At 40.1% G+C, this 17,511-nt stretch overlaps 2 protein-coding genes across 3 annotated transcripts; one reads left to right on the forward strand and one right to left on the reverse strand.

Annotated features, from left to right (window-relative positions):
- Positions 1-816: 816 nt before the first annotated feature.
- On the reverse strand, positions 817-4,452 carry MRPL50 (mitochondrial ribosomal protein L50). Its single transcript, XM_008707891.2, has 2 exons — positions 4,304-4,452; positions 817-1,772 (listed from the first exon to the last, which is right to left on the reverse strand). The coding sequence occupies exons 1-2, from the start codon at positions 4,393-4,395 to the stop codon at positions 1,385-1,387; spliced, it is 480 nt and encodes a 159-aa protein (XP_008706113.1). The 5' UTR covers positions 4,396-4,452; the 3' UTR covers positions 817-1,384.
- A 99-nt stretch (positions 4,453-4,551) lies between these two features.
- On the forward strand, positions 4,552-16,601 carry ZNF189 (zinc finger protein 189). 2 transcript variants are annotated; one of them, XM_008707892.2, is made up of 3 exons: positions 4,552-4,997; positions 5,675-5,801; positions 13,854-16,601. In XM_008707892.2, exons 1-3 carry the CDS (start codon positions 4,965-4,967, stop codon positions 15,572-15,574), a joined length of 1,881 nt encoding a protein of 626 aa, XP_008706114.1. In that variant the 5' UTR covers positions 4,552-4,964; the 3' UTR covers positions 15,575-16,601. The 2 variants fall into 2 exon arrangements, with proteins under 2 accessions (XP_008706114.1, XP_008706115.1); XM_008707893.2 differs by having other exon boundaries at positions 4,553-4,997; positions 5,717-5,801.
- The last annotated feature ends 910 nt before the right edge of the window (positions 16,602-17,511 follow it).

Raw genomic sequence — 17,511 nt, forward strand, 5'->3', positions numbered from 1 at the left:
CCGTCTTACTACTCTCTAGCCATATCTAAAGTCTAAACAAAAATAATTCCTAATTTAATCACTTCCTCATTTAACATTTGTAATTCAGGGCGCCTCGGTGGCTCAGTCGTTAAGCATCTGCCTTCAGCTCAGGTCATGATCCCAGGGTCCTGGGATAGAGTTCTGCATTGGACTCCCTGCTCAGCGGGGAGCCTGCTTCTCCCTCTCCCACTCCCCCTGCTTGTACTCCCTCTCTCACTGTCTCTATCAAATAAATGAAATATTAAAAAAAAAAATCTATAATTCAGAACTATCTGGTAACAAGCTATTTGAGTAATTTCCACAAATTGAGTACCTACATCAAAGTCTGCAAAGATTTACCACCCTAGTGGACATCCATAGGTACTCAAAGCCACTTTTAAAAAGTTACAGAAAAGGGGGCGCCTGGGTTACTCTGTCAGTTAAGCGGCCAACTCTTGATTTCAGCTCAGGTCATGCGATTGAGCCCCACATCATGGGTCCACCCTGAGTGTGAAGCCTGCTTATGATTCTCTCTCCCCCTCCCTCTGCACCCCACCCCCTGCCCCACTCGAGTGCACACACTTTCTCTGTCTCAAAAAAAGTGCCAGAAAAGATAAAAGGTTTGAAATAAACATCATCTCCTTTTAAAGAGAATATTCACTTAGTTATAGAATCTGGCATATCTCTTATTTTAAAAAGTCACAGCACTTCATAGTTGGAATATAATTTTTTTTCATTTATAATACTTAAATTAAGGAAATGACAAGACAGAGAAGTAAATTTCACCTTTAAAAAAATTAAAAACACACAACACTCTTCAAAAAATGTATTTTAATTCCAAAAGAGATTAATCTAGAATGAACAGTATCATTTGCTACTATTTCTCCTTATGTAGTAAAGCAGTGAAAGAAACAACTTGCTATAATAAACATAGTTTTACATTTCTTTTATAAATATCCAAGTTTCCTTATTTGTAAGTGTACTATACATAATACCACCTTAGATTTAAGAGTCGTAACAGGATTAAACCATGTTTTTGCATCTATGTTATGCCTATGAAGAATAAAGACCACGTCTGAACATATAATAGCCTCATATCTTAAAAACAAGTTTAATTACTGTGTCCTCCAGAGAAGAAAACTTTCATACATGAATAATGACCTGATTCCACTTAAAACAACAACAAAATTTCAGCAAACGTGAAAAAGAAAATTCTGCTGTTAATTCATGATACGAGAAAAAAAAAAGACATAATTCATTCTTCCACAGGAAAAGTGGGTTTAGATAACAGTTCTGATAGCATTTTACGTGGTAAAGTACAAGTCCAATAACCAGCCCCTTGCTCAGGACAAAATGATTTCAACATGCTCCTTTTCTGAATTGCTCAGTAACCCCAAGTGATTTTTAAATTGGGAGGCAGATTACTGGCAATAAGTTCATCAAATTTAGATCTATCATGAATAGGCACATTATAGAAATCAAGAACATCTCTGACCCTACACATCCGGTGAAGCCTGGAGTTGGGCACTGCATGGCCCAAGTCATCAGCTAAACGTGCCAACAAACCGAATTTCAGATGACCATCTTCCAGGGACACATCCTGCCAATTGCTAGGAACAGATGAGCCAAAAATTTCTTTGACACAAGATTCCACACGACCCTGGAGATCTTCAGGTGGTATGTATGTTCGGCTTCGTAAGGGTGGACACACCAAAATAGGTTCTTCCTTCACCTCTTCTACTGTCTCAGCCACCACTGGCTTTTTCTCTTTTCTGGAATGATCAAAAACAAATATGTGAATCTTTGGTTAAACTGCACTAATGTAGCTGACAAGCTGATGAACACCAGACCCAATCTTATCCATCTATCTAAATCTCTAAATGATATGCACACTTACTACTCTTCCAGGCACTGTGGAGAGAATAAGGTAGGTACCTGCCTTTGGAAGCTTATAACTGAACTGGGCTGGTACACACAGAAAAATTACAGATTTTACATGCTCTAAGGATTCCAAGAACAGGAAAAGAGATAAATCATTTGCCAGGATTCCCAGTTTCCAAACCCAATCTACCTCTCTAACCTCATCTCCTACTAATCTCCTATATCTACTTTATGCCCTACCCAAACTAAAATACTACATTCTGTTTCTCTCTTTCCTGGTGTCATGTGTTACCTCAAGTTATATCTTACTGGAAATGCCTATCTTTCATCTTCACTTATAGAAATCTTAAAGTCCTAGAACAGAATTGTTCTCTTCCAAGAAGCTTTACTAGATTTCCCCAAATAGAACTGTAAATACCTCTGATCTATATAGCACTTCATATTGCTTTAACAGCACATCACAGCCTAAGCTTAATTTTTTTACATTCTACTTCTCTTACTAGATCAGCGTTTCAAAGCCCAAACACTGACATTTTGGACCAGATAATTCTTTGTTGTAGGGGGCTATCATGTTCATTTTAAGATGTTCAGCAGCATCCCTCGCCTCTATCCAGGGTAGGGTAAATGCCATAGCATTCCTGTCCTCCAGTCAAGATCAAATGACATTGCCAAATGTCCAGATGGGCAAAATTATCCCTGGTTAAGAACCATTATACCAGATTATAAACTCCTGTTTTATTATAACATTTTATTATAAGACCATTTTATTGATTCGGGGTCCTCTGAAAACTGCTTGAGTAACTATTACTGAGTACGTGGGCCAATGTTAGGAAATCCGCCTGATACACTACTTCAATGCTTAATGAAATATTAGTTCATGATCTGACTCTTGTTTTCCATGGAGTTGGTACTGGACTGGGATTGGTCACCCTTACAGAAATTGGAGGCATGAGAAAAAAATGATGTTGGGGAACGAAGGAAGGAAAGAAAGAAAGGAAAGAAAGGAAAGGAAGGAAAGAAGAAGATGTCTGGCCAAGAATGTGGTTTGTAGCACTATTTTTCTTTGCCTACTCAAAGACTCTTCCAGCAATTTAGCCCTCATTCTGCATCAATTATTTATCAATTTCTCTCTACCTACTAGAGTGCTCCCAGGGCACACAATATGATGTAAAAAAATCTCCCATCTTCAAAGAAAAAAAAAAAATATATATATATATGTATATACCCCCTAGACTCCATGTTCCTATCCAGTTTCCCAAAGAGTTGCCTATACCTAAAGTGTCTACTTCATCACCTCCCATTTTCTCCTCAAACTACTCCAGTCACATTTCATCAGAATGAAATGTAATCCATTTCCTTCATCTCAGTAATCTCTTACACTGCTTTAGTTTTCTACATAATTTACCACTTTCTGAAATTATATTCTACGGGTTTTTTTTTTGCTCCATCAGAATATATGCTCTATGAAGACAAATATTTGATCTGACATTAACAACTGTTAAACCTAAACATCTGACATAGACACTATAAATGTGTGATGAATGAGTGAATGAAACAAACCTGATGGAGATTTGAGATAATAATACTAACCAAAAGAGAGGAAGCTAGTAAATCCATGAACAGATGACAAAAATCCTTCCAGGTGGGAAGAGTTTCTGCTTGAAACCTGAGGGCATAAATTGTTCCCTGAGGATCCCACAAGTTTTGATGTCCTAACACTGTGAGTCAAATAAATTCACCTTCAAAACATTCCAATCGTGCTACGTGAAAAGCAGTAGATGGGGAGTCAAAGACCCGGGTTCTGGTTCCAGCTCTACCGTTAACTTGCTTTTGGCAAAATACTTCCTCTCCATGGAGCCTAAGTTTCCCCATATGTCAGAGCTCTGAAAAGGGACTTTGTTTCGCTACTGTAAACTACGTAGGGAAATACTGGCCCAGACCTGACGTTTAGTAACTATCTGTTGGGTGAATCAATGAATGAACAAAAGAACAAAATGAGGAGGCCACACTTCGTTTCTGAATCTTGGGTGTTAAGAAATATACCGCGCAACTGAACTCAGTCTACCGAGCGCTTTCACGTTCATATTCTACGTTGCTCATTCCAAGCGAGCTGTTTCCCAACACCGCACTCGGTGCCTGGAACACGTGGTCAATATTGTTTGCTTAATAAATTAATGAGTTAAGTGGGAGGGAAAGACAGCGGTATCTCCGTGGTAAGATGCGAAAACTGAGGCTAAGACTGGGGCCCACCACTCCAAGAGACCGGCGCTTACACTTCTGAACTCCGAACCCCAATCCAAGCGCAGGACCAGGGTCCCGTCTTAATAGCATAGCACTCGCTTTTGAATTCGTCCTTTTATCCTCCTCAGTTTCTTTCCTTACTTTCCCTGAACGAGACCCATCATCCAACCTTCCGCTTTACCTGAACCGAGACCAAAATTCTCTGCGTGGTGCCCCTAAGACGATCCACGTCAGGCCTCTTCTGGCAACCCCAAACACTGACACTGCCGCCATCTCGGAGGAGAGCTGTGGGGTAGAGCTCTGCCCTCAGCCGACAGCGACGGGCCAAGACCAGCCAATCAGGTGTAAGCTTAGTGGTAAGTGTTCCCTTTTTCCTGTTAAAGGGCACCAGCTTCTCCCGCCCACTTTGCATGCCGGGAAATGTAGTCCAGTGGCCATTGCAGGCGGAGGCTGGACCGAGGCGTTCTCTCAGAGCATGATGGGAGTTGTAGTTGGGGGCGTCCCGGGAAGGTTCCGGGTGACGCCTTCTGGTCCGGGGGCGGGCGGTCATAGCGCTCCTTGGCTCAAAGGAGGAGGAACTGGCATCGGGGAGGAGGCTCTAGCGAGGCCTGGAAGGCTGCGCAGCTAGGCGGGGAGGGAATTTGGGGTTGGGGGACGGCCAAGTAGCGCGTCTGATATGCTGCCGGGGTCGTGACCGCTCGGGGACCGAGGCAGGACTTAGCCAGACCCAGCCTGGAGGCCTCGCCTTCGTCGGGCCTAATTTCTGAAGGCTGGGTAGGCCTCACGAGAGGCTCCTTTCCGTGCGACCGCCGCGGGTTCCTGCCCGGAATTTCTGTCCGGAGATGGCCTCCCCAAGCCCCCCGCCGGAGCCAAAGGTAAGTCGCCCCTCTGGGTCTCCCCGTTCTCTCGCCACTACCGGAGCTAGGCCGCACCACGGCCCCTCCACCTCCCTGACCGTGGTCTTCAGGGCCAGCGATGTGCAAGGAAGTACCCAGTAGTGCTCTGGATTGCTGTTCGAGACCAGATCGCCCACTTGGCCCTTTTTTTTTCAAGAACGACTTGGTAAATCAGCTGAAGAAAATTAATAATGCTCCAAACATGCGCTCTCATTTTTGAGTTCTTCCAGATGAGGCACCATTTTTTACCCTCCCCCGTGTCTTGTGCGCCTGTCACGATGCTTGGACCCAAGGTAGACACTTAAGAGAACTTCATGGAATTGAACAGGGTCTCAAGCCAGTGTGGATAGAGTTGGAGCAGGGCAGTGAGGCGCAGGAAACTTGGGGAGTTTGGGGGCAGCTTACTGTAATAAAAATGTTTTTAAACCAGAAAAGCTGTATCTTTAAGACCATCACTACTGACGACGAGGATCCAGTTCAATTATCCTCTAGTTTGAGGTGCTTATCTGTTACAGAGTGGGTCCCCGTTTGGAACTCTTGGTTATCATGTTCCTCCTAGCCTACCTGGCCCTGATAAGTGATTGCTTCTGCTACTTTCAGTGGTAGAATTGTCCTCGAGACAACAAGAACTGACTACAGAAATCGTACTATTTCAGGGGTTGCTGACATTTGAGGATGTGGCTGTGTTTTTTACCCAGGAGGAGTGGGATTATCTGGATCCAGCTCAGAGAAGCCTGTATAAAGATGTCATGATGGAGAATTACGGAAACCTGGTCTCGCTGGGTAAGGATCTTTTGTTTCTCTGATTAAAATATCTAAGAGGCTATAAGAAATCAGACTCCGAGAACTACTTGGACCACTACCAGTACCAAAACTGTTTTGTTCCAAAGTTCTGATTCAAATCTTTCAGCTGTTAATTGTTTCCATGACTGGCATTCCTAGCATCCTCGCAATAACCAAAATACACGCCTTTCTGGCTTCTTATCTTCATAATCTCATTCCCATATTGCTCTGTACTTTCCCTCCTGGCTCATCCTCCCACTGCTTTCCTCCCACCCCTTTTCACTCTGCCTTCTGGAGCCCCTGTTCTTCTTCACATAATGTTCCTTACCCCTCCTGGCCTTAACTAAAAGCTGGCATTTTCCCAAGGACACTACTTCTCTGGCAGAGGCTGCTTATTCTCCCACATCCTCTTTTTTCCCCTATCCTTTGTCTCAAGGCTAGAAGGGAGAAGTTACTGTTCTACCTTTTCAGTGCTGTTCCCAAAGCATTAGTTTAACCCTTCAAACAAAACCTCTCTCCTTGGAGGCCTCAGCAGTCTTGCTGTACCCACTCAGTTCCTTTTCCCTATCATCTGTCAACATGTCTTGGTTCCTGACACATAGATTTTGTCACATTTCAGAATCTTCTCTGTGCTCACCTATGCCACCAGTGACGTAGTCATTATTTAAGTCTCACTATATCTTGACCATATTCTCTCTTCAGGGACCTGCCTTTCCTTTTTTGATCAATCACATCGATGATCAAACCCGCAATTTTGTCAAAGCAGGCAAATCTTAAACCCCAGTATCTTACTCTTTGAAAATTATTCAGGGATTATTAATGATTATTTTAGATTAATGAAACAGGGGTGACCAAAACAGACATGATCTCTGCGCATGTGGAGCTTACTCTGACTTCTCTCCTACTCCATTCCTCCTACGTCTGCTTAATCATGTTTCCTGTTCCTTGACTTCTCCTTTTCTCTTCCCAGATTATCAGTCCTCTCCTAACGTCCCCTCCTCATCTAATCCATGGGCCTACATATGAATTATCACCAGCATGCGCTCTTGCCACCTTGTCACTGTGCTCTGCACATTCTGCAAACTTCAGATTCTGTATTATTATAAAATCTGCCTTTTCTCTTCTCCTACCAGAGTTGCTCAAGACAGCAGGAGAAATTCTTTAACTGAAAGGACTGACGCCCCGTATATATGCATGGCTTTTCTTCTAGTCGGCGGTGGGTTTTTACATCTCAGCCAATTTTTTATCATTGCTTCGCTCATTCCCTTCTTCCTTTTAATGACTTTTCCAAAAACTAAGAAAGTTTTCCTTGGGTCCATCACTCAGTAGTAGACCTCACTTTCTGTTTCACAGAGAAGATAGAGGCTATTAAATATGAACTCTCAACTTTTCTGCCCTTCACGCGCATGCTTAAGGCTGCTCCTATTTCCTCACTTCTCCAAGAAGTTACCCATCTGTCATCTTTTTTCCCCCCCTTACAACTTCAGTCTCTATTCCTTCTCCCCTGGTGCCTTTATTTTGATGATAGGTATGTTTATGACTCTTCCAATTGGGGAAGGAAGTGGGGTGGGTGGCTCTCCTTTGAGCCACAGTCTCCTTGCTGCTCCCTGTAACCTTCTCCTCATTCACTTCATAGCCAAGTTTTTGTAAGAGTAGTTAATGTGTGTTTTGTACTTTACCTTCCATTATCTCTAAGCCCCTTTTCTTGCCTCTACCATTCCCCTTAAATTGTTTAACATTGGTCTGTAATAATCCAGTTGTCGAATGCAATAGACTTTTTTTGGACCTTATTTTATTTCACCTTTCTATAGATATGTGAAACTCTTTATTGCTTTCTTCTATTGCCTTGCATTCCCACACTTCCTCTCAGTTTAGATGCTTTCTTTGGCAAACCTTATCTACACTCAGATCATCACCTACCTCTATGTGATAAGTCCCAAATCGTTACTTTCACCTAAGAGAAGCAGTTGGAGCCTAACTGCCTAAGTAAAAATCCTGGTTCGACCACTTTACAAGCCTTGTGACCATAGGTGAATTATATAACCTTTCCATGCCTGTTTCTTTTTTTACCAAATGGCATTAATAATAGCACTTACCTCTTTGGGTTACCGTGAGCATTAACTGAGTTAATATATGTAAAGCATTTAGGACACTGATTAGCATGTAGTAAGTATAATATAAATGTTGTTGTTGTACTCGTTATCTTCTCTAAGAGCTCTAAAATCTTTGTCATCTCCTTTTGAAGACTACATAAATAACTCAGACCTGGCAAATCTCAAATATTCCATTCAGATCTCAAGGGCCTCCTCTTTGGAATTAAGTACTCCTATTTCTGTGCTACTGTATACATTTCTGTTGAATTTATCACACTGTACTCTAATCATTCTTTATGTTATTTCTCTAACCAGATTGGTCTCCATGAGGACAGTAACTATATTTTTTTCATTTGATTTCTCCAGCACTTAGCACAGAGCCAGGTATATATTTATGCTTCTAAATATTTGTGTAACGGAATGAATGAATATACTCAAGATGTAGTATCTCTTGACTAGATTATTGCATTAGTCCCTAAACTAGCCCCTTGCCTCCAATCTCCCTTTCTTTTAATACATTTTGTTTACTGCTACCAAAATGATTTTGTTAGTTAACTGCTTATGATTTACAATTCCTGGTAGCCTAAAGGATAAAAATCTTAATTTCTTGTTGTACCTACTAGGGCCTCTCTAAATAGCCCCTGCCTGGCTTTCTAGCATCATTCATTATTTCTTGCACACCACTTCAGTCTCCAGCCATATCTGCTGCTGCTGATTTTTTCCCCCAATATGCCATGGTGTCTCTGAGTCATTGCCAGCTTTATCCACACATATGGTATCCTGGCTGATAGAACCAGGCAAATGCCCAGCCTTGCCTGCCCCTACTGCTGTAAGATGTGAGTACCATATGGACGAAGGCATGGCAGTGAGCCCATCTGTGATCTCCTACTTTCAGGCTCTCATTTTAGCTGAACTACAGCTTTTTATCAGTTATTATTTCTCCCTCCACAATCTTTTCATCTATAAACTCTTTCTCCATTCCTTTCATGAGAGCTCCCTTGGTGAAAGATCACAATTAGTTGGTTTTTCTAACGTAGTGTTTTTTCTGCACGTCGTCTTGCTGCTTTACTTAGTACAACACTCTTCCAAATTTAATTTTGGTCCTTTATTCATACCTTTCCTTTCTATGATGATTTTTCTTTAAACACTTCAGTAACTATGTTGATAATACAGCTGACAGCTTGATCTCAGTTCTCGATTTTTCAGTTCTTTCAAATAAAATGGACTTCTTCAGTTTTAATGACTTCTTTCTAGTCTACTTGAGCCATATTGGACCTTGACAGAAGTGGGAATTGCTGTTCTGTAAGACCTTAAACTCATTGTTTCTCTTCTTAGATTATAGTCTTTCCTCAATTGTTTGTTCAACTACTGATCCATTCAATAGTTAATCAAGCACTGTGCTTGAATGCAAGAATGCAAATTCTTCCCCATCCTCTCATTCTTTTACCAAGAAAACTGTTCTTTCTATACTCTTTAGATACTGGGGTTGGCAGCTGTGGTCGGTCCACAGGCCAAATCTGGCACACTGTTTTTGTAAATAAAGTTTTATTGGAACATAGACATGCCCATCTTTATGTATTATCTATTACTACTTTCATGCTGTAGTGGCAGAGTTGATTAATTGCAATAGAGACCATATGGCTCACAAAGTCAAAAATATTTATTATCTGGCCCCTTTCAGAAAATGTGTGGTAACTCTTGTTCTGTCCTAAAGTTTAGCCACTTCCACTTTAACATTTCCTTGCCTTTCTCTCTCTCCGCAGCTACCATATTATTAAAACTGATTAAACTAGAGTAAGCCAACAAGAGAACTTATTGCAGGCACAGAGGTGGCACACAAAATCTATGAGCATGACTGCAACTGGATGTCAGAAAAGGACTAAACCCAGGGGCATCTGGCTGGCTTTGTTGGTTAAGCGTCTGACTCTTGATCCCAGCTCAGGTCTTGATCCCAAGGTCATGAGTTCAAGCTCCACACCTACCATGGAGCCTACTTAAACAAACAAACAAACAAACAAACATATAACTAAACCCAGAAATTGGATTGCTCAGGAAGTCAGGAATTAACTCTGTCTTTGCGTTCTATTTCTTTCTTCTTGGCAGACTAGTCTTCATATCCATATGCTTCTGTCCCTGTAGCTTGAGTTGATAGGTTACATACAATTCTAGTCATTCTCAGAATAATTGCCTATTTCAGTTTTAAATTCCAAATTCCTGGGAGAGATGCACTTTGAGTCAACTCTCTACTCTAGACAAATTAGCTATATGATCATAGGATGGGAACATAGAATACAAGCATGGCAGAGACCTCAGACTGTGATTATAGCTACCAAGCCCAGATGTAACGGATAGTCCTTTCTATGCTGCTCTGTGTGGAAGCCTAAACTCACTTATTTTCTTTACCTATCTATCACTCTGACCTATTTATTTTCATTCTAGTGCCTTTCTGTTTAATTTACGTAAGCAGTGTATTACATTTTATGTCTGGTATGATAAATCATTCTTTTATATTCTTTTTTAGGATATACTTAACTAGTTTTCTCTGTTCTTCCAGTTGAAATTTAGAGTCATTGGGGTTTTTTATTCATTCATAAGATTTTGATTGGAACACAACTGGGTTCATAAATTGGTTTGGGGAGAATCAAGATCCTTACAACATTGAATCTCTTTAGCAATTTGCTTGTCTCTATTTATCTGTCTTATGTCCTTCAGAAAAATTTTATGGCTTATTTTCATGGCTCTCATACAATTCTTGTAAGACTTATTCCTGGGTTTTATGGTTTTTATTATCATACAAGACATATTTTATTTTTCTATAATATTTACTAATTGGTTATTCCTGGTAGTAAGTACTTACCACTAATTTTGTATTTTAGTTTTCTTGTTGCTGTTACATTTCACTTAATTTTTTTAGAAATTTTACGTAGACATTTAATTGTCTGCAAGTAATAATAATTTTGTCTTATTCCTTTGAGTAAAACCCCTGGAACAACAATACCGGGTAAACATTATAAAGAGACTTCCCCTTCTCACAGGAATTTATAATCCTGCGGAAGAGAGAAATCCAGCATAATAACAGTGCATATAACAGTGCAGTTATGGATGAGAGCTGGTGATAAAAAACAGAACGCCTAAATCTGCCTAGTGGACTTTGTGAAGGCTTTGTAGAGGAGCTGTTGCTTTGAATTGAATCTTAAAGAGAAACCAAGAGTTTGCCAGATAAACAATGTCGGGGGACATTCAGTAAATGAGATATGCAAAGAAATGGCATGAAAGAGTAACATAAGCAATTTTCCCACTTCCATTGTGAGAGAGTGGTTAGGAGGGTGACTTGAGGTTTAGAGAACCTTCGTGAAGTGCTGAATATCATGGTGTAAAGAGCTTTGATTTGCTCTCACTGGTGGTGGAGTACTAGCGAATCGACAGGTGGTGATGTGACTGCAATTCCACTTCATGTACATCTCTCTGGATGCAGTGACGTAGATGGAATGTGGGGACAGCTTAAAGGCTAGAGTGAAGGATTATTAGATGGTTTTTGAATAATCCAGGAAAATATGGAAAGAAGATAGTTACTAGAGAGTTGAATCTTTGATTTTGGTGATTGTTTACCAATTAAAAAAAATGGAGAAATCTAGGATGATTTTCTGCTTTGGATAATGGATGAGGATGCCTGTCAAGAGAAGATGATTAGAGGTGGAGACATATATGACAGCAAATGATGATGACCATGTTAATTGTAAGCCCTTTCTGAAACAGTTAAATGGCAATAAACAGAGTATATAGAGAGAGCAAGGTAAGAATGTAAATATGGGTAACAGTAACCTTCAACAGTTAACGAAGGAAGAGAAATAAATGAAGGAAATTTATTAGAAAAGGCCAAAGAAGAAGTAGGGAGGGAACTAGAAGAATATGATGGCATAGAAATCAAAAACAGATAGTGTCAGAGTGGGACTAGTCAGCAGTGTCAGATGCTGCTGAATAAGGACTGAAAATGTTCACTATATTTGTTATTCAAGAGTCATTGGTGATTTTGTAGAAGCTCTTCCAGATGCTGGAAACAGAAGCCAGATTTCACAGTAGGTTGTAGGGGAAGGGGTGGGCATGGGGAACAGCTGGGAAATGGAGACCTTCAGTGTTAAGATTTTATTTCAAAACTTAGATTTCATTAAGAAAAGGATTTCAGATTCGAGACAAAGTTGGGCATATTTGTATGCTGAGCATAGTTACGTGTATGTTGGCAATGGAGAACAGACGGGAGGAAGAGGAGACAAACAAATGCTCAAGAGACACGTGGACTCAAGAGAAGGTAGATGAATTAGCTTTGGTTAGGAATGGGCTATATCTTCCTGTACTGTTGCAGAGAATTTTATAGGCAGGAGGTAGAAAGTTGAGGGAGTTCTCTTATCCTTTTTCATTGTGTGAAAGAAAGTAGTCCACTGAAGTGAATTTAGGAGACAATACTGTTAGTAGCATAAGCAGAAATAAAGTTTCTACTAATTTCTTAGGGGAATAAAGGAAGTGTTTTTGGAATAAAATGACTGGTTTGAAGTAAGTGAAAAGAAAATTCAGAGATGACTCCAAAAGTAGATTAGAAAATCGAGAGAAAAGAGGAAGTCTAAAAAAGAAAATCGTTTAGGGCCAAATGTATATATTTGGTACTGATCAGCTCTTCTAGTGGAATTATCCAGCAGACAGCAAGAGATAGACGATCAGGGAAAAAAGTCAGAAGCAGACTCAAGTGTTCTGTATGCCACTGTCTTTCGTCATAGACCATTATGTTGTCTTTCCTTCAACACATGCAAGATTTTCATTTCTCAGATGTCTCAGAGACTCTCAGTTGGAACTAAATGGTTCCATCTTGGCTCTTATATGTTTAGAAGAGTGAGAATCATATATACTTGAAGAATGTGGTAGGATTTGTGGTGGGTGAGGGCATAAGTTACCACAGACTGCTTTTTCTCTGTTTCTTTCATTAACCCTGACCATGTTCCTTTGTATTTATTTTATTGTCTTTTTATATCATAGACTCCATGTCACTCCAACCCATTGTTTTATTTTTAAAAGCCATTTTGTCTCCGTATAGGAACTGCTTTACTTAAATATGTTATCATGTTATTTTCTCTCCCCAATGTACTCGTCATTCATTTTATTTGGTAGGGAACTTCATGTCTTATCTTTGAATCCTGAATCATTACACAGTGCCGGAATGCTTTTGATTGCAATAAGTGAATTCTTGTTAATGAATGAATTGGTGCTTCTCCTGGTTTTTGTTTTTGTTTTGTCTTTTATTCTTCTCAGCATCATTTTTGTGTTCATTTCTGTCCGTTATTTGGTCTACTCATGGTTCAGGAATGCTGTCGTATCCCACATTTTCCTGAACCTCCTGTTTTCTTTCTGCACCATCCTTGCTTCCTTGATAGCATAGTTCATCACGCCACTACTTGTTTTATTTCACTGTTTGTCCATCTTACCTTGTAAAATTTTCTTGTTGGTTTACCAGCCCTTCCTCCCAACTCTGCTTGCCCCTACTAACTCATCATTTCCCTCATAAAAACACTCTTTTAGTGTGCCTGGCTGGCTCAGTCAGAGGAGCATGCAATTCTTGATCTCAGGATTGTGAGTTCAAGTCCCATGTTAGGTGTAGAGATTACTAAAAAAATAAAAACTTAAAAGCTTACTCCTTTAAAAATACAAACAAACCAAACACATACACTCTTCATACCTCTTCTCCAAGACAAATATTTCATCAGATAACTAATATTTATATAACTTGTATTCTTTGCCAGGTACTGTCCTAAATGCTTTATGTACATGAACTTGATCTTCACTACACTGTGGAGTAGTCCTTCACATTTTATAGATGTAGCAGATTTATTTATATTAATCTTATTTTCCTAAGCATTTCTCCTTGCTAGCAAAGAGCCTGGCTGATCTTTCTATTTTCTGTTTATTGTTCCAGATGTTTTGAACAGAGATAAGGATGAGGAGCCAACTGTGAAACAAGAAATGGAGGAGATTGAGGAAGAAGTGGAACCACAGGGTGTAATAGTTACAAGAATCAAAAGTGAAATTGACCAAGATCCCATAGGTAGAGAAACCTTTGAACTTGTTGGTAGATTAGATAAACAAAGAGGAATCTTCTTATGGGAAATACCAAGGGAATCTTTGGCCCAGGAACAGAGAATGTTCAGAGGAAACACTAACATTATTCGTAAGAGACCAAACTCAGAAGAGAAATGCCATAAATGTGAAGAATGTGGAAAAGGTTTTGTCCGCAAGGCCCATTTCATTCAACATCAAAGGGTCCATACTGGTGAAAAGCCTTTTCAATGCAACGAATGTGGGAAGAGTTTTAGTCGCAGTTCATTTGTTATTGAACATCAGAGAATTCACACTGGGGAAAGGCCCTATGAGTGTAATTATTGTGGAAAAACCTTTAGTGTGAGCTCAACCCTTATTAGACATCAGAGAATCCACACTGGAGAGAGACCCTATCAGTGTAATCAGTGTAAACAGAGCTTCAGCCAGAGAAGGAGCCTTGTTAAACATCAAAGGATTCACACAGGTGAGAAACCCCATAAATGTAGTGACTGTGGGAAAGCCTTCAGTTGGAAGTCACACCTTATTGAACATCAGAGAACTCACACTGGTGAGAAACCCTATCACTGTACCAAATGTAAGAAAAGCTTTAGTCGAAATTCATTACTTGTTGAACATCAGAGAATTCACACTGGGGAAAGACCCCATAAATGTGGTGAATGTGGGAAAGCTTTTAGGTTAAGTACATACCTTATACAACACCAGAAAATCCACACTGGTGAGAAACCTTTTCTTTGTATCGAATGTGGAAAAAGCTTCAGTCGGAGCTCATTCCTTATCGAACATCAGAGGATCCATACAGGTGAAAGACCGTATCAGTGCAAAGAGTGCGGGAAAAGCTTCAGTCAGCTGTGCAACCTTACTCGTCATCAGAGAATTCACACAGGAGACAAACCCCATAAATGTGAGGAATGTGGAAAAGCCTTTAGTAGAAGCTCAGGTCTTATTCAGCATCAGAGAATCCACACCAGGGAAAAGACTTACTCGTACAATGAAACCAAGGAAAGTTTCGATCCAAACTGTAGTCTTGTTATACAGCAGGAAGTCTACCCCAAGGAAAAATCTTATAAATGTGATGAATGTGGGAAAACTTTTAGTGTCAGTGCTCATCTCGTACAACATCAAAGAATCCACACTGGTGAAAAGCCCTATTTGTGTACTGTATGCGGGAAAAGCTTCAGTCGGAGTTCGTTTCTTATTGAACACCAGAGAATCCACACTGGTGAGAGACCTTATCTGTGCAGACAGTGCGGCAAAAGCTTTAGTCAACTTTGTAATCTTATTCGACATCAGGGTGTTCACACAGGTAATAAACCCCATAAATGTGATGAATGTGGGAAGGCCTTTAGCCGGAACTCGGGCCTTATTCAGCATCAGAGGATACACACGGGAGAGAAACCTTACAAGTGTGAGAAGTGTGACAAGAGTTTTAGTCAGCAGCGCAGCCTTGTCAACCATCAGAAGATCCATGCAGAGGCGAAAACCCAAGAAACCCACGAATGTGATGCTTGTGGCGAAGCCTTCGATTGCCGCATCTCTCTTATTCAGCATCAAAAATTGCACACTACGTGGATGCAATAAATGTAGAGAAATATTCAAGCGCAGTTTGACTTGAGACTAGCGACCCAAGTGCAGTTGCAGTATGGCAGTATGGCTCACCGTGAGTCAGGTTTAATGACAAAACAGATTCTCCTGGGCCTCAGGCAGATGGTTTCGAAAGGTTCTGTGAAAGGTGGACAACTGCCCACAGATAGCTGAAGACTTCTTTACTCTTTGTTTTGATCATAGAGAAAGACTCAGTAATTTATTTAAGCATCTTTTTTCTAACACATCTTTCAGCAGAGAGGTGAAACCCAGGTTCAGAGCACTTGGTATTACAATAAATAAAGGGAGAAGGTCAAAGTTGCATTGGTACAAGGGAGCTGAAGTTAGAAAACTAGAATAATAAATCAGGAGCATTCCCTGCCACCATCATATGGTGGTTCGTTCAGTTTCATAATACGTTTGGCAGTGCATGCCAAAGCCTAGTAATTAAGCATATGATTAAGTTTTCAAGGAAACAGAGCCCCAGTTTTTTTTTTCAAACTGATATCCAAAGTTGTTTTTGGTCATTGCTTAAGCCAGTTGTTTGGTATGTGAGCTAAAGAAGCAGTTCCAATGCCTTGTGGTTCCCAGATCTGTGAAATGAGTGGACCATTAATCTTACATGTAAAGATTATGTGAGTAATTAACAAACCTAGCAAAGGTGTTACCAAGGAACCTTTGGGAGTGCCTTTTTTCAAGACGGGCCCGAAAAAGTGGAGGAAGACACTTCTTCTTGTGCCCTCCAATCTGTGAAACATAATTGTCGTCCTATACAAGTAATCTTACTCCTCCACTACCAGTAGCATGCGAAAGTGTACATATTTTGATTACCAAGAGTTGGAAATAAAAAGACCTGGAGTCTATACTAGGAAACAGATATTTTGGTATTGCTTTGGTTTTTATGGTAACTAGACTTTGCATGCGATTTTAAAATCCTTATTTCTGGTTCTAGGGCTTCCCTTAGTTGATGGTTACATAAACCTAGTAATTCATCTGTTTTAATCATTAAACCTGTTTCATTTTTTGCTTTGTGTAAGAGTTCTTTGTTATTTTAGTGCAGAATCTATCCTGTCAAATAAATACTGCATTTAAAAATTAGAATCAAGGGTTTAAAAGAAATCGCTCTCACTTATTCCACCTGTGACTACAGGCATACCTTGGAGATACTGTGTTTGGTTCCAGACCACTGCAATGAAGCAGATTTGCAATAAAGCAAGTCAAGTAAATTTTTTGGTTTCTTACTGCATATGAAAGTTATGTTTCCACTTACTGTGGTCTAGTAAGTGTGCAATTGTATTATGTCTAAGAAAGCATTGTACATGCCTTAATTTAAAAATAGCTTACTGCTAAAAAGTGTAACCATCATTCTGAGCTTTCAGTGAGTCATAATCACTAATCAGATTAGCACAACGAATATAATAGTAATGAAAATGTTTGAAATAGTGCAAGAATTACCGAAATGTGACCCAGAGACACAAAGTGAGCAAATGCTCTTAGAGAAATGGAATCCAGAGACTTGCTTGATGCAGGTTTGCCACCTTCAGTTTGTGAAAACATGCAGTATCTGCAGAGCACAGTAAAGCAAACCACACTAGCACGAGGTGTGCCTGTAGTGACCTTTTCTGGGATAGTTCAGCCAGGGTTAAATCGAGACCCTTTAGTTTCTGAGTATAGAATATCAAGTCACCAGAACTCTGGAATTCCAACTACCTAATAGTTTAAGCAAAACACCTCCCTTTCTGCTGTATTATAGACCTTCTGAACGTCCCCATCATACTTCCATCTCCCCCGGGAATATTTGTGTGTGCACATGTGAATGTGAAGGTATATGTGTAGAAATCGTGCACTCCCCTATTCAAACCGGGTGCTCATAGCAGACAGTTAACTTTTCAAAAACAGTTTGTAGCCCAATGAAAAGTACAAAAAGTAACTGA

Source organism: Ursus maritimus, unplaced genomic scaffold, assembly GCF_017311325.1.
Source record: "Ursus maritimus isolate PB19 unplaced genomic scaffold, ASM1731132v1 scaffold_17, whole genome shotgun sequence".
Lineage (NCBI taxonomy): Eukaryota > Metazoa > Chordata > Mammalia > Carnivora > Ursidae > Ursus > Ursus maritimus.

Bases quoted from the DNA above. Each gene is read 5' to 3' on its own strand.
- MRPL50 (XM_008707891.2), bottom strand. From the start codon at position 4,395: ATGGCGGCAGTGTCAGTGTTTGGGGTTGCCAGAAGAGGCCTGACGTGG. The intron at 1,773-4,303 runs GTAAAGCGGAAG...TGATCATTCCAG, and splicing joins GAATTTTGGTCTCGGTTCAG to AAAAGAGAAAAAGCCAGTGG.
- ZNF189 (XM_008707892.2), top strand. From the start codon at position 4,965: ATGGCCTCCCCAAGCCCCCCGCCGGAGCCAAAG. The intron at 4,998-5,674 runs GTAAGTCGCCCC...GTACTATTTCAG, and splicing joins GCCCCCCGCCGGAGCCAAAG to GGGTTGCTGACATTTGAGGA. The intron at 5,802-13,853 runs GTAAGGATCTTT...TTATTGTTCCAG, and splicing joins CGGAAACCTGGTCTCGCTGG to ATGTTTTGAACAGAGATAAG.